Genomic DNA, 18,742 nt, shown 5'->3' with positions numbered 1-18,742 from the left:
AAAATCATAATTATCATCTGATTTATTTATTTATTTTTTGGTAGGGCAAAACATTATCTATTAAACTTCACTGCCAACACTTTGTCAAAAAGATCTCCTTATCCTCCATAAATATCATCCAAGGCCACCTTTTACTAGACTGAGTACACTTCATTTCCACATTTTGATTACTTTGTTCCCACATTTTAATCAATTTATTCCCAGATTTTGATTAATTTGTAGTTAAAAGGTCAGTGTATAAACAGAGAGCCAAAACCACACATCAGTTTTCGTCCTCCCTGAAGCCACAATGAGAACTGTAAGGGTGCAAAACTCCTGTCAATAACAGATGAGCTGTCCTAACATTGTGATATGTGCATCATTAACACAGAAAATGCATTATTAACAAGAATTTGAGACAGAATTTAAAAATAGATAGATAGATAGATAGATAGATAGATAGATAGATAGATAGATAGTGCAGGGACTACAAAGGCAGAGAGGGCAGGTCTTAGTAAATGCTCCTGGAAGACTGATCTAGTGCTGTCAGTTGCAATGATAAATTCCAGCCAGAGGACGCCTGCAAGACAACACAGACAGACAGAAGAAGAAAAACACACACAGGAGGCCCGGCCCAAGCAGCAGGGTCACGGTTATGGCTGCAAATATGTAATTTCTTACATTTGATGCTGACACTTGAAAATAGTGTAGTGATGAGCTGAAATGTAATTTACAATAATCAGAAAGTACCAAGTTCTATCTTCCATCAGTATTTAAATGTGGATGTTTGCCTTTTCTTAATGTAACAAAACGGCCTTTCCCCCCAATTTAGCAGCAACAAAGAAAACGTCAAACTTCAAACATGAAAGAGTTTTAAAATTTCACTGAATTCAACCACCAGTAAAGGTATTTGTTATGGTCTCAGTTTGATGGGAAGTAAAATGAGACAAAAAAGAGTCTCTGTGCTTCTAGCAGCTCCAAGCAAACATCAAATCCATTTTGTGATGAAGTTTCTCCAGTGAAAGGAGGCTGACTCTCCTCAGCAGCATCCCCCCTTCCCCCTCACAGCTTGCAGAGTAATTCGTCTGTCTTCCTCCAGATCTAACATTAGGGTTCTTTGCGAAAAGAAGCGGCGCCGGTTCGTGAATGGTTAACCCGAGTGACGGCGTTGGTTGTCATTTTGCACAGCGGACGAATGAAGCGGTCTGAAGCAACAGCTGCAGTGACTGCAGTAACACGCTCTCTGTTAGCGCTCACTGGTAGCGGCTCCTAATTGCAGGTAAGTTGCTTGTTTCTGCGTCGTAAATTGTGTTTTTTTCCCCCTGACTTTCTTTATGTTTGGAATAACGTCAGGAGGATGGGAAGGTATAAGAGCGAGAAATTAAAGGATGAGACTAGAAGTTTAGGAAATGTTTCCATCTCAGTCGTTTTTTGCATTTTCTTTACCTGTTTTTGAATTATTTTGTGTGTTCTTCTATATCCTCTGCATTTTTGTGTGTATTTTTTCCATTTTTTAAAATATATTAGTTAATTAATAACAACAGGCCATTCGGGAATGTAGCCTAATTAAAACTGGGCATTTCGGCAGTTCTTCTGTGTTAAGGTAGAAAATGCCACATATGCATAAGGCACAACACCTTTTGCGTTTATTATCAGGTTGAATGTAGATTTGTTTTTTCCCCTTTCAGAGTTGCAGGTCCGCGCTGGAAATGTAGGAGGAGAAGAGATACACGTTCTAGCTTTTCTTTTCTTCTCTTTTAATCTTGTTTTTGTTTTTGGGTCCAGTCACTCCGATTTCCATCAGACTATGTTCCACCAGCTGGCGGATCAAACGGTGAATGGCAGCTGTCAGGGACCCACCTTAGCGTGCAATAAGAGCGCAGATGGAGACGCGCTCGAGCTTCCCACTTTCTCCACAGCAGCCAAAGTCAGAGTTATCATCACCTTCGCTTTGTGCGCGGTGTCGGCGGTATGCAACCTGGCCGTGCTGTGGGCTGCCAGCAGCGGCGGCAGGCGCAAGTCACACGTCCGGATCCTCATCATGAACCTCACGGTGGCCGACCTGCTGGTGACTTTCATCGTGATGCCGGTGGACGCGGTGTGGAACATCACGGTGCAGTGGCAGGCGGGAGACGTCGCCTGCAGGCTGCTGATGTTCATGAAGCTGGTGGCGATGTACTCCTGCGCTTTTGTGACAGTGGTCATTAGTTTGGACAGACAGTCCGCCATCCTCAATCCGCTGGGAATCAGTGAGGCCAAAAGGAAGAGCAAAGTCATGTTGGCTGTGGCCTGGACCATGAGTGTCATCCTTTCACTCCCTCAGGTAAAAGAGGACATGGTGTTGCTACCCTGTGGGTTTGCAATTTAATGAGGAAAAAAAATGAATTATTTTTTAAATTGGTAACCCAAAATTCAAGTTTTGATCGTAAATTTTGAAAATACGACGTGGGTAAACTAAATATAAGCACATGAAAACACTTTTGAATTTAAATATAATTTTGATTGATTTCTTCAATCTCTTTGAACAAAACTAAATAAATAATTAAGAAATAGATATAATGTATTGATGTTTTAGATTTGGATTTTATTCTTTCAGTTTCCAGTTTAGGTCATCAGTCAAATGCAATCTTTGAGTCCCTGGCCAGATACAGTTCACTTTGATCTTAAGTTGGCCAGACCAGTGAAACTCCCTTTCTGTCAGTGTAAAATGGTTTAATTCCACATTTAATCTCTCACATATAGAAAAATTATTTTAATAACAAATCTCAGTTTTTCTATGTGGAAAAAGCTCTAGAAGCTCATTGGCCAGACTGACCTCTAATTTTAAAACATAAATTTTTTTTTGTTAATTGGCAGAAATTGTCCTTTTTTTAAGAAAGAAATTATATCTTAATTGTTTATCTTTTAGGTAATTACTTTGGTGTAGTGTGAAGGGTTATGGTGGAGGTCTTTATCGTTTGGAAAAGTTAAAAAAAAAAAACTTAAAATACTTCATGATGTTTTAATATGTTAAAAAACAGCTCACATTCTCGAAGCTGTCCAGCAGGGCAGATTTATATCTTTGTAAGACTAATGAAGGTTCCCCCGGCCTTATTCTGTTACCCTTCAGTTAGCGCATAACAAAGGAGGCCAGGGACCTTCATCAGGTTGCCTGCAGGAACTTAAGAAGTCACAACATAACTTATTATACACTGTGTTCATGTGATTGAATGGTATGCACTTTGCACACTTTTCAGCCTTTTGCACACTTTTCAGTGTGCTTGTCACAAACCAGTGTGGCTTGAAGTTCAGTGTCTTGCCCAAGGGTACTTTGACACAGAGAGACAAAGTTCCATTTAACAGACTTTTTAGACTTCACTTAATTTGGAGAGTGAGCTTAGACAGGGTGGTATTGGAATGGCTGTGCTTCTCTACTCTCTTTGAGCACTCCACGCTCAAGTAGCATCAGGTCAAAAGTGGATGGAGCTTTGGGCCTGAAAAGTGACGCCACTGTGGAAGTGCCTGAAGCTTGCGTTCTTTCTCAAGGCCCCCAAAAGGTCTTCCAGTTGTATAGAGGTCTGAGGGAGAATGGCCCCAGGCTCCTTCACTCTGTGACCTCAGTAAACACTTTTCTGATGATTTTATGGTGTCAGCTGCAGCTGCAGGTCATACTGAATACAGAATAAAGTCGTTTTTGTACATTTGTAAATTATCGAGATTCTAAGTGTCAGGAAAGAGGATTCTCGCTCTTCACATCTGATATCAAAACACCAAGATGGTGATATTGAAAACACTCAGTTTGAAGCTTCAAATTGGGATCTTACTGACCAAATGACCAAATCAAATAGTCACTACATCCTTCTTTTATACAGTCTGTGGCTATAGGAGCAAAAGCCAGATTAAGAAATTCACCGGCCTGCTGGCACAGACTACAGCCACCCACAACTGCTGAATAAGTGGTTATATAAAAGGATGGGTGCATGGATGGACTGAGGTTTTCCCATTTTCACATACCCCTGTGGTCATTGGCCACTTTCAATAATGTCTGATGGGGCTGATTTTCAGGTACTCCGGGGTATTTATCTTTAATGTTACACACAGGTGTAATTTTATAAAGCAGGAATATGCATAAGAAACACATCTTTAGGTGGGGAGTTTGACACAATGTAACACATGATATACTGCAGGAAGATTATTTGCAAGTTGTATATGTAAAATATTACGTTTATTACAGTGTTATCAGCTCACATTTTAGCTTTGATCATTACTGTGCCCTGGAGACTAATTTTAGACTTATATATGTCTTTGAGGAATATTTCATGAGTTTGGGAATCAAATCAGCATGTGTTTCCTGATTTTCCTAAAATTATGAAAAAATGCAATGCAGCATAAAAGGATTTAATAGGATGTCCCAGCGAGTCCCCCTCATTAAAAAGAAAAGTAACTGTTTAATGTTGTTTCTGCGCTTCCCTGTTTGTCATATTTCTTTCCCTTTTTGTGTTGTGTTTCTTCTTTTATTTACTGTTTTTTTCTATCTATTAATCTTAATTGAAACAGTAATTAAAAGTGAGCTATTACGCACAGATTTGAAACCCCATGTAAATAATTTGGGCGAGTATGACTTCAGAGTCAGTTCAGCAGCAGCTATTAGGACCACTGTCAGCTCGGGTTTCTGTCTGACAGTCTCAGCATTGCATGATTGTGAATCTGCTCCATCAGTGGCAAGCTGTCACCTCCAGGGTTTAAAAATTAAGCAAGTGTGGAAATGCCAAAAACTGCAGTTAATTGAATGGCCACTTGAAGCTGTCTCCATAAATCTAGAGCATCATATTTACAGCCTTTTACAAAACACTTTTTTTTCTCCCTATGGATACTTTCCCCATCCATGTCTACTCAATGGTGGTTAAAGAGTTCTCACTCAAAAGTCATACCTTATCAGGTGCTTGGCCACTTTAACTTAATGAATTGAAGTTTTTTTTAAATATACAGTACCAAATTACAACAACAGTCGCATTAAGATGCTTTATATTATAAGGTAAAGACCCTAAAATAATACAGAGAAAACCCCAACAACCAGACAGTCTCCTATGAGCAAGCACTTGACAACAGTGGGAAGGAAAAACTCCCTTTTAACAGGAAGAAAGCTCTGGCAGAACCAGGCTCATGGAGGGACAGCCATCTGCCATGGGTGAGAGGAGGGCAAGAGACACACTGTGGAAGAGAGCCACAGATTGACAATGATTAAATGCAGAGTGGTGCACAAATACATAGTGAGTGAAAAGAAGCGAATACAGTCTACAGCATCACTTAAAGGTTGATGGTTTATTTATTTTGGCAGATATTTTACACTATTTTTGATGAGCTTTGAATATAAGTTTCTTAAAACAGCTCATATAAAACAAAATGCTAAAAGGCTGTAACACACTTGAAACTTTTTGTCAAAGAATAAATCCTTTCCACTAAAATTACAAATTCCTCTGCCACTGTTTAAACTCAGGTGGTAAAATAAAAATAAAGATATTCTGTCAGAATGACAGACAATTCTAAAGAGCTCTTTTGAGCATCTCAGTGCTTTTTTGTATCCAAATGAATGAATGCTCTTTGGTAGTCCGTTTCAAAAGGACAAGATTTCTACTCAAAAAGAAAAAAGACCACTTTAAGTTCTGAGGGGAAAATGTGTCCTTCAAGGATCATACAATGGAGGAAACTACAGTTACAACAGCAAAAAAAAACCCATTTAATACTGCTCAGAACAAAACATGTAGACTAGCAGCATCAAAAATCAGATACCGCAGGAGGTAAACGTGGTTCTTCTAAGGACAGAGGTACTGTGCTGTGAATCACTGGCTATCTTGTGGCTCCTTTGGGCCACAGATTCTTATTAACCTCCCCTTTAATGCTCTCTTTTGCATTGTAAAAGGACGATCCAGCAGGAATGCTGCATCAATCCTCTGCACTCTTCTCCATATTCCTATATATTCTGTTGTCTTGTCCTCGCTTCACTACCAGACATTTTCATTCCTCTCTCTGTTTCTTAGGTGGACTTTTTCGGCCATAAAAGGCAAGGTTTTACAAATGTTGTGCTCCAGTTAGAGATCTACACTTGCGGGCAGGACATATTTTGACGATTAGATAGTTAGATGGACCAGATTCTAAAAACTTTGCCTGGTCTGATGAGTCTGTTTCCACCCCAACATGTGTAAACAGCATGAAAGCACGGATCCATCTCGTCTTGTACTGTATCAATAGTTTACACTCCTGGTGGTGGTGTAATAGTATGGGGGATATCTTCTTCTTATTGGCACACTTTCAGCCCTGCTTGATTTCTTTGCTGACCATGTCCATCCCTTTATGATCACAGTGTACCCATTTTCCAGTGGCTATTTCCAGAAGGATAACACACAATGTCATGAAGCTCAAATATTTTCAAATTGCTTTCTTGAACATGAAAATGAGTTCACTGTTTTCAAATGGCCAAAGATACCAGACCTGAATCTAATAGAGTGCCTTTGGAATGTGGTGAAATGGGAGATTCATATCGACATAGCTGCAGTAACTGCGTGATGCTATCACGTCAGTATGGACCAAAATCTCTGAGGAATGTTTCCAGCATCTTATTTAATGATGCATTAAGGCAGTTCTGAAGGCAAAAGAGCAGTCCAACCCAGTACTAGGAAGGTATACCTTAACAAACTGGCTGGTGAGTTTATGTTATACACAAAGATATTTATGTTGCAAGTGCAATGTATTTTCTTCAGTGACTTATTACACAGAATATTTTTCAGCGAATAACTTAAATATCTCAAGTTTTTTCCTCAAATTTGTTCTCTGTACACATAATGCACAGCACCGAGTAACCAAAGTCCACGACCTCTAAAAACCTTCTGCTGAAAACCAAAAAAAAAGGAAAAAAAACCCTCTTGATTATTTCGAACTCTTCACAGATCAAAAGAGAACAGGCTCATGCAAACTGTTTTGCATGTTAATGCAGTCGTGCACACTCGATTCCCACGATTTCATCAGAAAACAATCAGAACAAGAATAAACCCAGAACACTTTATGGCTGCATGAATTATACTAAAATTTATAGACGGTATGCAGGTGGTGCATATCTGCACTTTTTTTTTCAGCTTTATATGAAAAGAGCAGTGTGATCTTTAGTTACCAGCGGTGATAAAATGATACTTTCTCTGCTGGGTAAGGTCACGCTAACAAATCTTCCCGTGCCTCATACTGAAAGTCAGCGTGTAAACTAATCTAATGTATATATACCCTGCTGCCAAGAGGTGATACAAAAGGACAGTTTGTTATATGCACATACTGTATTGCTGATAAGGTTTATATGCACTTCATTCAGCAATTTAAGCTTGAAAACCAGAGAGACTGCTGGTTAAACGTTTTTACTGGATGCTCCACTGAAATTCTGCCAACGGCATTATATTTCTCCCCTTACCAATTTGTTGAAGAGATGTCTACATCGATTTAAAACATCAATAGCAATGACGTCGCCTTTCAACCTCGTACTGTTATATTATGAGCGCATTCTCTCTCAAAAATTAATACCGTGCTCCACTTTTGCTCTGAAAAATGTCAGGAGCTCTCTCACCAGTATAAATGTTGGGTGAAGAGTGGGCTGGTTCTTCCACGTAGTAATGCATTTGAGAGCCAAACTGGAAGTGAAAGTGTGGAAGGAATGTCAGCTCTTCTAGTACAGGTGGAAATCTTATTGGGGTCCCACACTGATAAACATTCATCAGAAACATGACTTTATACACTTTTCTTTGAAAGTGTATAAAGTTGATTGGGCTCATTCATGGTATATACAATTTTTAATAACAAAAGTGTCTTGCTCACACATGTCTATTCATACCTGGGAAGAAAATGCATGCATTTACCGATTTACAACACTTTTCTCATTTATGTGAGAGCCGCCAACAAACTCCAATTTATGTTTTAGCAAAATTGCCAGGAGCAATTCTGCTGCTGTTTGTTTCTTTTCTCTTCCCACAGACACTTAGATACTCAAATCCAAAATAAATGCTGGAGCCCCGAGGTTTGACTTTCCCTAGAAACACTGTGACTGTCGATTTGTGTATCTTCATAAACACATAATAAAGCAGATTTGAAAATTAGAAGCATTCAGATTGTGAAACATACAATTGTTTTTTAATTTCTTTTAATGTAAAAACAGCAACATATTATGTGTTCGGATTTGGAGCTAAGCTTTCCAAACAGAATGCAAATATTTCTTTTTAAGTTGATATAAGACAACAACAAATATTAAACCCTGAAGCTGAAAAATGTTTTTGTTTTTCAGAAAACAAGTCCTAATTTGGAGCGTGTTTTCCAGCAACATGTTTTTCTAAAAGATTGGTTCGAGGGCATCAAAATCTCACTGACTTCTGTCATTAGTGGATAACCCTCTACCACCTGAGCCACAGCAGCCCTCAAGTAATTGCATTGCAGCCCAGCAGCGAAAGCAGCATGCTCGATTACCTGGTACTTTACTTTCATCAGGTATATTCGAGCAAGACATTAAGGACTATGGTGAAATGAATACGGTGCTGAGTCTTAAACAGAAATAATATCTGCTAAAGTAATGCACGGCTAAGTTAATGTTGTTTTTTTAAACTGTTCTGTTGTGAAAACAAACATAATTTCTCTTTGTATGGAAGTATTAAATGAACTGCAATTATATTGTGAATTATGAGTTAACATAATAATACATTCAAAGTAATGACCTGTCTATCAGTAGCATCTGGGATTCTGTTCCTTGTTTAAGGATACCTTGACACGTAAACAGAAAGGGCCAGAAGTGGAACCTTAAACCTTAAACTTATTGGACAATCCCTATTTTTTACTCTCTTCATGGTATCTTTTTAACCAGTCTGGAAATCCCTTAAGCTACTTTCAGCTTCTCCCTAATTGATAAGGGGGTCACCACTAAAGGAAGCTGCACATGTTTGATTTGGCAGCTTTTGACACCACATGCCCAAAGAGATTTGTGGCTTCTCCCAGAACTGAACCAGGGATTCTTTGCTTGTGTGGGGCATATAATAAACAACTATACTATACAGGTAGGGGAGACCGGGGATAGTTGTAACGTGGGTCAGTTGTAACGTGGGTCAGTTGTAACACTTCCAATTTCTCCAATCAGGACTAAGTTTCAAATGATGTGATTCATCCTGTGCATGCCCAATTCAGTTCTTCTATCACACGTGAAAAATCAGCACATTTTGTCAAACACAGACAATTTAACACGAAAAAAAGTAATTTGTATGCCAAAAAGTAAGTTTTTCTACTTTATTTCAATTTCTAATAGCATTATCTGCGTTGCAGTTAAACTCATCAAACTTAAATTATGTTATTTGTATGTCTATGGGCTATAGGAGTCTGGGTCAGTTGTAACAACAACAGTCTGGGTTAGTTGTAACAATAATGCAGATGTTACACCTACCACACTATTACTTTAACTTATATTAAACAAGTTGGGGCAACGACATCAGCAGAGAGAGGTTCACTGGTCGCCTTTGTATATGCGGTTAATGCCATTGGCAACACAACCACTGTTTGTGTTCCCACACATACGTTATGCAGACCACTGTGTCAGAGATGGACCAGTAGGAAGTATTGGTAGTGGAAATAAATCAGGATGGGTGCAAGAAACAGATTTCCTCATCTTTCTGAAGCACTTTGCAAACCACACCATGGTAAGCCATGATAAAAAGTAATGGAATTGCGATGCTGGTGCACAACTATATTTTTTCAGCTTCATTGTTATGTTCAAAAGTTGGTGCAAGAGTTGTAGGTTACGATGCCCACTGAGCCAATGAGGCCAAACTCAAGGAAGACCAACCAAAATTAATGAAATATTCAGTTGCAGAAAATTCCATAATTTGTCTTTTTTGGGGGGTTGGAATATGTTCAAAAGCTAGATTTCTGCATTGTGTTACACACACACATAGCTACATAAATGGCTCTAAGTGCATTCATGTGTTGAATAAAAAAGATTACATGTTAATGTTTTGTCAGTACCCCTATTTCATTGTGTTACATTTCACCCCAGGATATGTTACAACTAACCCAGGCTATGGGGTTAATTGTAACATTTCACTCTTTGTGTTTGAGACCATACCATGCAATGGGTAATTGTGCTGCAGAGAAAATAGCTGCACTATTTAATAGCAGAGACATGTAAATACTTTGCATTACATTTTGAATCCACTACCTTAAAAGAGCTCCAATTTACAGACAGAAATGTCAAAAATGTTACAACTATCCCCGGTCTCCCCTACTCACACTTGTTGCTCTTATTCACAGATTTTCAGACAACAATTATTGACAAGGTCCAACTGCCTTAAAATGTGTGAGAATGATTTTAACAGACAAAAAAAAAAAAAAAAGTTGTGCGTATTACAAATATCCCTCAGATGTTTTTACAGTAACTATAACAGAGACTGTAATAGCTGCAAGACGCTGAAAAAACAAACAAATGCCCAGACCACCTCCATGCAGAGATTTGAATTTCTAAAGCATTTTCAGACAGTTGAAGGTTTTAAAGGACGACCAATATCCTTTGCTAATTACAGCAAAGTGTTAATCCCATAATGAAAGACGAGGCATTAACCAAGCATTTTCACACCCAAGCATTTGATCAGAAAACACCTTTAAGTGTTATTCTAGAGAACATGCAAACATATTGTAAAATATCACTGTGTTCAGTTTTACTTCCTGTCAAGAGATGTACTCTAAGACACTCCTTCAGCTGAGAATCAGAGAGGAGAAACACACAGTTTTACTTGCATGCAAAGGCAGCCACAGAGCACTCGGACTTGGAGTGAGGGCTCTGAGACTCGCACTCTGCCACTGCCCTGGTCTTTATTTATACACAAGAAGAGTAATACAACAGTGAATACGTTTGTTCAGTGGAATGTTGATGCGTTAGCATGTGCGAATATGTGTGTGTGTGTGTGTGTGCACGTGTGTGCGTGTGCCAGGAGAGGCTCCTCTACCTGGTACAAAGTGAAACTGCTTATTAAGCTCTGATCTAGCAGGTACTGCTCCTTCCCTGCATGATAACAGGTCACAGTGAACGAAAACAGTCTGAGTTATAAAGAGGTCATCACGCAGTATTCTATCATATGCAAACTTATATCATTAAAAGCTTATACTGACTACTAAGTACAATTTTCTATTGACACTTCCTTATTAGATTAACTGATCATTAAATATTCATGATCCATTTTACATCATGCTTGACTACAGGATGGATCATGAGGATGCAGTGCCGTCGCTCAGTAGAACTTTTCTTGTCTTTTTTTATCCAGATGTTTATATTTCGCAATGTGACCATCACGGTGCCAGAGAAGTTCACCCAGTGCACCACCCATGGAAGTTTTGTCCAGCGCTGGCAGGAGACCCTTTACAACATGTTCACGTTTGTGTGCCTCTTCCTTCTGCCTTTGGCCATCATGATCTTCTGCTACACACGAATCCTCATTGAGATATCCAGCCGCATGGCTCGGAATAACTGTGAGTGTTCATTTTTATTTTTTCAAAGGCTTCAAAAAACAGTTGTGAAAAAGAATGTAGACCTGAATTATTCAGTCATTTTCCAGCAGCAGTAGCCTGAAGTAATAACTTCTCTGTACGATTTTCTCTCACATTATTGTGGAGGAACTTTGGCCCACTCTTCTTTACGTATGAAATGTTGCTTCAGGTCATTCAGGTTTTGTAGGCATTTGTTTATACAAAGTTCTCTTAAGGTCCCGCCACAGCATTTCACTCAGGTTGAGGAATACAAATGTTTCACGCACAAATCCATAATTTATTTTTATACCTGAATTTGTTCATATTTTAGGAACAAATTCAGAAGTCCCTTCGACCATGCATAAGAACAAATGACAGCATGGTTAAATAGGCCTACTAATAATAACAATAATAATTAAAATTATTATTATTATTATGCTTTTTTGGTCATTATTTACAGTTGTAAAAACCACCTTGAGCCACAAAATGCTCAAAATTTAAAAAAAAAAAAGGTATATAAAGAAAATAACATACTGTCGCTAAGGAAAAGCACAGCCACCCTTTGAAAAAAGCTTATTTCCGCCGCTTGTGTCCATGACCTCATTCTTTCGGTCAGTACCCAAAGCTCCTGATCATAGGTGATGTTGGAGATCTGTCATCACCACAACAGACCTGTGCAGCATCACCACTGCAGCCGTGGCCCTAATCAGTCTGTGAGTTCAAACTTGTTCCATTATCTCTTATATCACCTTATGTTAAATGTTCTTATTAGTCATTTAAAATAGCTTCTATTATTATCATATGTCGTCACTTACAGTATAATTTCTTGGCATCGAAAATGGATTATTGAGAATGAGGACTTTTTTATTCATTGCAGTGAGTTTCTCATGTGGAGCTGACAGATAAGTCTTACTGGTCCTTGTCCTCCACCTTGTCCGTTTCTACTTTTTCTTGTACTCTGTTTGTATTTTTCACAACAACTTTAATTCCAAGCATTTTTTTACTTGAGGCACAGTAAATGTCTCAGAGGAAATTATATTGAGTACTCCTGTTATTTCAGTTTCAGTCTTGCTTTTTATTTATTTATATTTTCGTCATTCCATGGAAACACAAAACTACGCTTCTTCTGGCTTCTTCCTTGCACCTCAGACTCTATTATTCAATTTTTTACAGTCAGACTTTCTACTCATTTCATGCCTTAGAGGTGCAGGCTTCTCTCTTACAACATCTTGACCAATTTTTCTGCTTCACCTCAAGGTTAAAATATTTAATTATATAGGGAAACAGGTACTGAGCAGTATGCAGATAGATGTAAGTTTTATGGCGATTGCGCAAAGCTGCTGGTTCTGAATGATTCTGATCTTCTAACATACGCACAGAGGTGGGAACAAAATATGCCCGTTTCATAAATTTGACAGTAATTTCATGTGCCAACAGATTTTTTTATTCAGATTTCCTTGAGAATATAAGTAACTGAGTCCCAAAGTCCTGTTGCATGTTTGACTCAATGTTTTCAAGGTTCCACAGATGCTGTGCCAGCAAACCAGCCCAAATCCTCCCCTGTCCACCACCACTAACAGCTGGTATGAGGTGTTTATGCTGATTGTGTTTTGTTTTCTCTGCACTGTGAATCATGGCCAAACATTTCCATTTTTGGCTCCAAGTCTTGTGGTTTGTTCACATTGCAAACTTAAGCTGTGCTGCCATGTTGTTCTCAGTGAGCAGAGGCTTTCCCTTGGGAGTCCTTCCAAAAGGGATCATATTCATCATAACGTAGCACGCTAACTGAGACCTGTAGAGTCTTTAGATGTAGCTCTTGAGCTGTTGTACAGTCGACCTTGCGGTGACTTTGATGAGATGTCCACCGCTGGAAAGATCTGGCATTGTGTGAACAGAAACCTAAATGCTCCAGACCAAAACTTCTACCAATTTTTTTGCTTTAACAGAGGTGCCGACACTTTTGATAATGAGTTAATCAAGTGAATTATTCCTATGGATTGCAGTAAGGGTGCATAGAGTGCTGTGAACAGGCTTTTCCTCACATGACTGTATATTTTCAGAGACACATGGAGTAACGGACATGGTGCTTTCTTTTCTTCCAGTCCTGTCAAGAGATGTTCATCTACGCCGATCCCACAATAACATCCCTAAAGCTCGGATGAGAACTCTTAAAATGAGTATTGTCATTGTGACTTCATTCATCATCTGCTGGACCCCGTACTATCTGCTTGGATTGTGGTATTGGTTGTTCCCTGAAAAAATGGAAAAGACAGTTTCGCATTCACTGACTCATATGCTGTTTATTTTTGGCCTTTTCAATGCCTGTCTAGATCCCATCACCTACGGTCTGTTTACCATTCATTTTCACAAGGGTATGAGGAGATGCCATCAAAGTTCAAACGCACGGACTGAATTAGAAAACAACACTCGCCTTGTACAAATGACTCGGCTGTCCTCTCGCAGGCAGATTGCCTCAGATGTTCACAGTGCAAGCACAGAGGTGGTAAGCGAAGGCAACATCATGAAGCGTGTCTCAAACCCAGACATGTCAATCAGCAAGATATGATGGCTTAAAGAATTCCATAAATGAATGTGTTTTGCTCAATGAAATCTTTTTGTGTTATAAATCGGTTCATGTTCCACCGATATAATTGATGTTGTATTATAGCTTACCTTGAGTTCAATAATCCTGTAGTTTCTCACACTTAATGCATCGAATGCCTCTTACATGATCTGAAATAGCACTACCACATTTGCTGAGGGTGACTCAGTACAAACAGATTGCAAGACAATCTGTTTGTACTGATTCACAGAGAACTCACTCAATACAAACCGATGATACATCAGCTTAAACTTGCCATAATCTCAACATTTCAGGACCACTCTTAATCAGAGTGGGGTTAAAGATCAGCATTTATTAGCACTGAATTCATTTGATAAACTCGACACTCAAAATGACCAGATTTTAATTCTGCTAATTTTTGGATGCTGCTTGCTAATAGAATGACATTGTTGGGGACCAAGCACACTTGGTCACACTCAGCAGGATAATTGTACAAAACCTTTGCAGTCCTGCTGGGACTGAAAAGAGTCTCTCTAGAAATAAGATGGTTGGGCAAGAAAGTGAAGTAGAGATAAGAGTAGGAAATGGGAAATGACTTGGTGGTCTGTAAGGATCCTGATCTAGATGAAACCAGCTTGATTCATGGAGGCCTAATTTCAATGAACCAAAAGAAAGTAAATGATCCAACCATGCATCCATCTGTCCTTCCAACCATCGGTTCAATTAATTCAGCATTTCTGACAGGCCTGGATCCTACCCTAACTAACAGAATATACTGTGAATAGACTGGAGCCCTGTAATTTAACCAGTAAGAAATTCCCCGAAGGTTCTGTGTCCATGGCCCAACAGTTCAGATCTGTTTTGGCAGCACACTGGAGTAGTAAATGTTTGTTTCTTTTAACACCTCTGCTAGTCATCTTTTATCGGACATCTAATTGCCCTTAATTAGATGTCAATTAGAAAAGACAACCATGAACTGAACAGGGCAGCTTTTTAACTAAATGTTACTAATGCTCTATGTATTAAATGTGAGCCTATGCAGCATGTTGTTGATGCTGACTGCATGTCCAAAATCAGTTCTGTGTTTAATGTGCTGCACCAAAATCTAACTCGAGTGAAGGCTTATAAAACATCTTTGAGGAGAGCCATTTGGATATTTCACATTAGTATTAGTGTAATCTGTGTTGCTTTCTGTGACTGAGAAAAGGCTAAAGAAAATATCTGGATTTTGAAGCTTTGTATTAAAAAGTTATCAGTAAATCAGACCTCACATAAACCTTTGCTCCCTCAAAAAAAAGTGGTCATTAGTAAATGTTTTCATGGAGCTGCTTCTGTTCTGCAAGATGTTGTAATGTGAATGTATTTATGTGTTTATTTATTGAATAAACATTTCTGCTTTTTTTCTTTGTTAATTCAGAAACAGCAAGAGATTTCCCACCAATTTAATGTACATCTGTCATCAAATAGAGCAATGCAGTGCATCTGATTGAAAATAACAATAATAATAATACAAATCCAGTTGCTGTCATGTTACATTTTACAACTTCTCTTTAGATTTAAGAATGAATTTAAACAGTCAGTTAAACTTTATGATATAAATCTGTGTAGTTTGGAATTTGAACAGCTTTGGTCCAAATGAAAGACAAAAAAGGTGCAACAGAGACGAAACAACAGGTTAACTATAAACAACAACGAAAAAGATTTTGCAGGTGGTCACAGATCATTGCTCTTTTCTTATCCCCCACTCGTCAAGGATATTTCTCATCAATGCCTGACTGCCAGACTGATCATGCTGTATGATGTTGCTGGCAGAGAGCTTGGTTATGGTGTTTCCGCGATGTCACATGTCTCTCAGTGATGAACTTGCTCTCATCTGTGCAGAGAACCAGTGGTGAACTTGCAGTGTGCTGGGCTGTGAGAACATGTCAGGGTTTCTGGCCAACGTTCAAATTTTAAAATATTGCACGTACACAGGTACATTCAAATTTGAGAAACACTGGGAAACATCAACTGTCTAATGATGAGAGATTGAATCAGGCTGTTTTACAATAATTGGAGTCCTTGTGAGCATAAGCCAATTTTCTTTGAAAATCCAAGAATTTCTTTAATGAGATAATACACACGTAAAATAACATTTAATGGCAGCAGTGAATGAGACTTGGCTCCAGCCACGGTCTCTCTTTGTTTAATTGGGTATTTAGTCAGATTTAACATTCCCGTAACTATAAGCTGATCTCTTCTTCTGTGTTCACTGCCAAAATAGCAAAAATTGCCCATAAGCCATTTAAAGATTAAAACAAGTCGCGCTAGTTCACATTTTCATCATTCATCATCAGCTAATCTCTCGTGTGACTTTATTGTGGTCATAATTAAAGCGCTTAACCTGGAAAAGTTGCTTGACAGTCCCTGCAGATACAAGGATAAGCAGTGCTTTTTAACATTTTTTTTTTTATCAGATTATACCCAACATTTTGCACTACCCAAAGCTCTGGCAGATTATAACACATCTTCTCTGCTAACTAATTATGCCCATTTATTGGGATACGCAGAGCTGTACTTCATAATGTTTCATCAGTGATCTTTTTTTTCATTGTTAATGCTGATAAATTAAATCTTATGCTGTTTAAAAAGCAGAAAGGAAGGCAAGCTTTCTGAACCTGTATAAACTGCCAATATGACAAGTGGCATTCAGCGTGAAATACTCATTAGCGACCTGCAGGAAAAATGCTATGCTAGAGCGGATGACAAGGTCATTAATTCTGGCAGATCAGCCTCAATGGCATTTTTACTGCTAAGTGATGTGAAACCTAGCAGGAGATAGTTGGCTTGACTTTTGACTTTTTCATTAAGTATATTTTATTTAAAGCCTGTTTTTGCTTCCTTTATACCCCAGCTCTCTCCCATCTAAACGACATCATGTCTGGTTCTTAAAAAAGATGCTTTTAAGTTCCAAACCTCAGGCTGGAAAATGATATTTTCACAGTCCAATAGTTAATGTTACTTTAGCTACATCCATTTGTTATTTACAGCCCATGGTAAAATAAATTATAGTCTTTATTCATTGTTTTTTTTAAAAAAATAATATTTATTAGTTTTTGCACTAATAATAATAAAAATACAAACAATATTGAGTCTTACAAAATGCCTCAGTCCAGTAAAACAAACAAAAGTAGTGCACAGCTGGAAGCTTATGTGTCTGCTGCAGTTGCTTGATGTACTCAATTTGGTACACCCATTCAAGTGTGTTGTTTATGCAAATCATGTAGCAGCAACTCAGTGCATTTAGGCATGAAGACATGGTCAAGATGAACTGCAAAGCTCTAATAACCAGTTGTTACAACAGAAGTATGTAGAAGAGCATATGTCAAACCTTGTAAAGGTGGGCTACACCTGCAGAAGACCATGCCAGATGCAACTCCTGTAAGCTAACAACAGGAAACTAAGGCTACAGTTTGCATGGTCGCTTAAAAACTATATAGAAGACTGAAAAAATGTTCCCTGGTCTGGCAAGTCTAATTTCTGTCAAACAGTAGGGTCAGAATTTGGAGTAAATAACATGAAAACGTGTCTTGTATTAATGGTTCAGGCTGGTTATGTGGTGTAATGGTGTGCGGGATAATTTCTTGGCACACCCCATAGTACCAAATAAGCCTTGTTTAAATGCCAAAGTCTACCTGAGTACTGCTGTTGACCATGTTCATCCCTCTATGACCACAGTGTACCGATCTTTTGATGTCTGCTTCCAGCAGGATAATGGATCACACCACAAAGTTCAGATAATCTCAAACTGGTTTCTTGAACGTTATACTAATAAAGATAATAATAAGCTGCTATAACTCTTTGGGATTTTATTTTAAAGGTCACCAGGTGACAATAACTGGCAATATTTGAACCACCTATCTATTAAAGAGAAAAATGTTATTATTGTAAGGGGCGTGGGAGAAAAGTGAGACTGACAACCCAGAGCACCAATGTGGTGAGACTGCTTCTTATTAAGTCATCAGGGTGTTATGAAACCAGGCTGGTCTTTTTGCTTTCTTCCTCTCCTTTGCTCTCACGTGGAGTTGGAAAAGTAGCTCTTCCAGCTACTCATCCACATCCAGTCCATGTCCATTCCCACAAAAGAGAAATTGTGTTTTTACCTACTTGAAAACTTACCTGCCCATCCATTCCCCTCCATCTCTTTATGTCCTAGGAAAATATGACTGGTTGCTCCCTCCACTGTCAGCCTCACCTGCATTTCCAAGTAATAATCTGATTTTTTACAAATTTCTCCTGCACAGTATTGCACTAGCAAGAAGGTTTAACCCACTTCTCCTGTCTGATAGAAGTCTTCTCCTGTTCTGTGAACTGAAGCTCTCCTATGGTTGTTTAATCCTGAGCTCTTGTTAAATAAACCTTTTAAAACTGCACATTGTGTGTGTCAGGTCGTCGAGTCCACCGCTCTAATTACCTTAATTGGTTATGACACAGTGTCATGATTAAACTTTGTGAATAACTCACACTGGGTGCCTAAACTTTGATTCAAACAGTAGTGCAGGCTCTTATGCCTCCACTTTCACCCCTAAAAAATGAAGCAACATTATTCAGTTCATCATTCGCTGGACTCACAAAATCAAAGACAAAAGCAGCAACTGAAGGAATTTAGTTGAAAAGATTTGGTTAAAAGAAAGGCGAGCAGAGCACAACTCC

The 18,742-nt window shown here is 38.6% G+C and overlaps 1 protein-coding gene across 5 annotated transcripts; it reads left to right on the top strand.

Moving 5' to 3' along the window:
- Positions 1 to 1,168: 1,168 nt before the first annotated feature.
- On the top strand, positions 1,169 to 15,450 carry gnrhr4 (gonadotropin releasing hormone receptor 4). Of its 5 annotated transcripts, none has more exons than XR_003220685.1 (5): positions 1,171 to 1,258; positions 1,668 to 2,302; positions 11,286 to 12,200; positions 13,006 to 13,070; positions 13,590 to 13,605. XR_003220685.1 is itself a non-coding variant. In XM_025908445.1 (5 exons), exons 2-4 carry the CDS (start codon positions 1,787 to 1,789, stop codon positions 13,062 to 13,064), a joined length of 780 nt encoding a protein of 259 aa, XP_025764230.1. In that variant the 5' UTR covers positions 1,171 to 1,258; positions 1,668 to 1,786; the 3' UTR covers positions 13,065 to 13,070; positions 13,590 to 13,645. The 5 variants fall into 5 exon arrangements, 4 of the variants coding, with proteins under 4 accessions (XP_003440455.1, XP_025764230.1, XP_019217149.1 ...); XM_025908445.1 differs by having other exon boundaries at positions 11,286 to 11,490; positions 13,590 to 13,645; XM_003440407.4 differs by lacking the exon at positions 13,006 to 13,070 and having other exon boundaries at positions 1,169 to 1,258; positions 1,765 to 2,302; positions 11,286 to 11,490; positions 13,590 to 15,450.
- The last annotated feature ends 3,292 nt before the right edge of the window (positions 15,451 to 18,742 follow it).

The sequence above is a fragment of the Oreochromis niloticus genome, linkage group LG7 (assembly GCF_001858045.2).
Source record: "Oreochromis niloticus isolate F11D_XX linkage group LG7, O_niloticus_UMD_NMBU, whole genome shotgun sequence".
Classification (NCBI taxonomy): Eukaryota; Metazoa; Chordata; class Actinopteri; order Cichliformes; family Cichlidae; genus Oreochromis; species Oreochromis niloticus.
Note: the sequence above shows the minus strand (reverse complement) of the source record. Positions and strands in the feature narration are given on the sequence as shown.

Bases quoted from the DNA above. Each gene is read 5' to 3' on its own strand.
- gnrhr4 (XM_003440407.4), top strand. From the start codon at position 1,787: ATGTTCCACCAGCTGGCGGATCAAACGGTGAATGGCAGCTGTCAGGGA. The intron at 2,303-11,285 runs GTAAAAGAGGAC...TTTTTTATCCAG, and splicing joins TCATCCTTTCACTCCCTCAG to ATGTTTATATTTCGCAATGT. The intron at 11,491-13,589 runs GTGAGTGTTCAT...CTTTTCTTCCAG, and splicing joins CCGCATGGCTCGGAATAACT to TCCTGTCAAGAGATGTTCAT.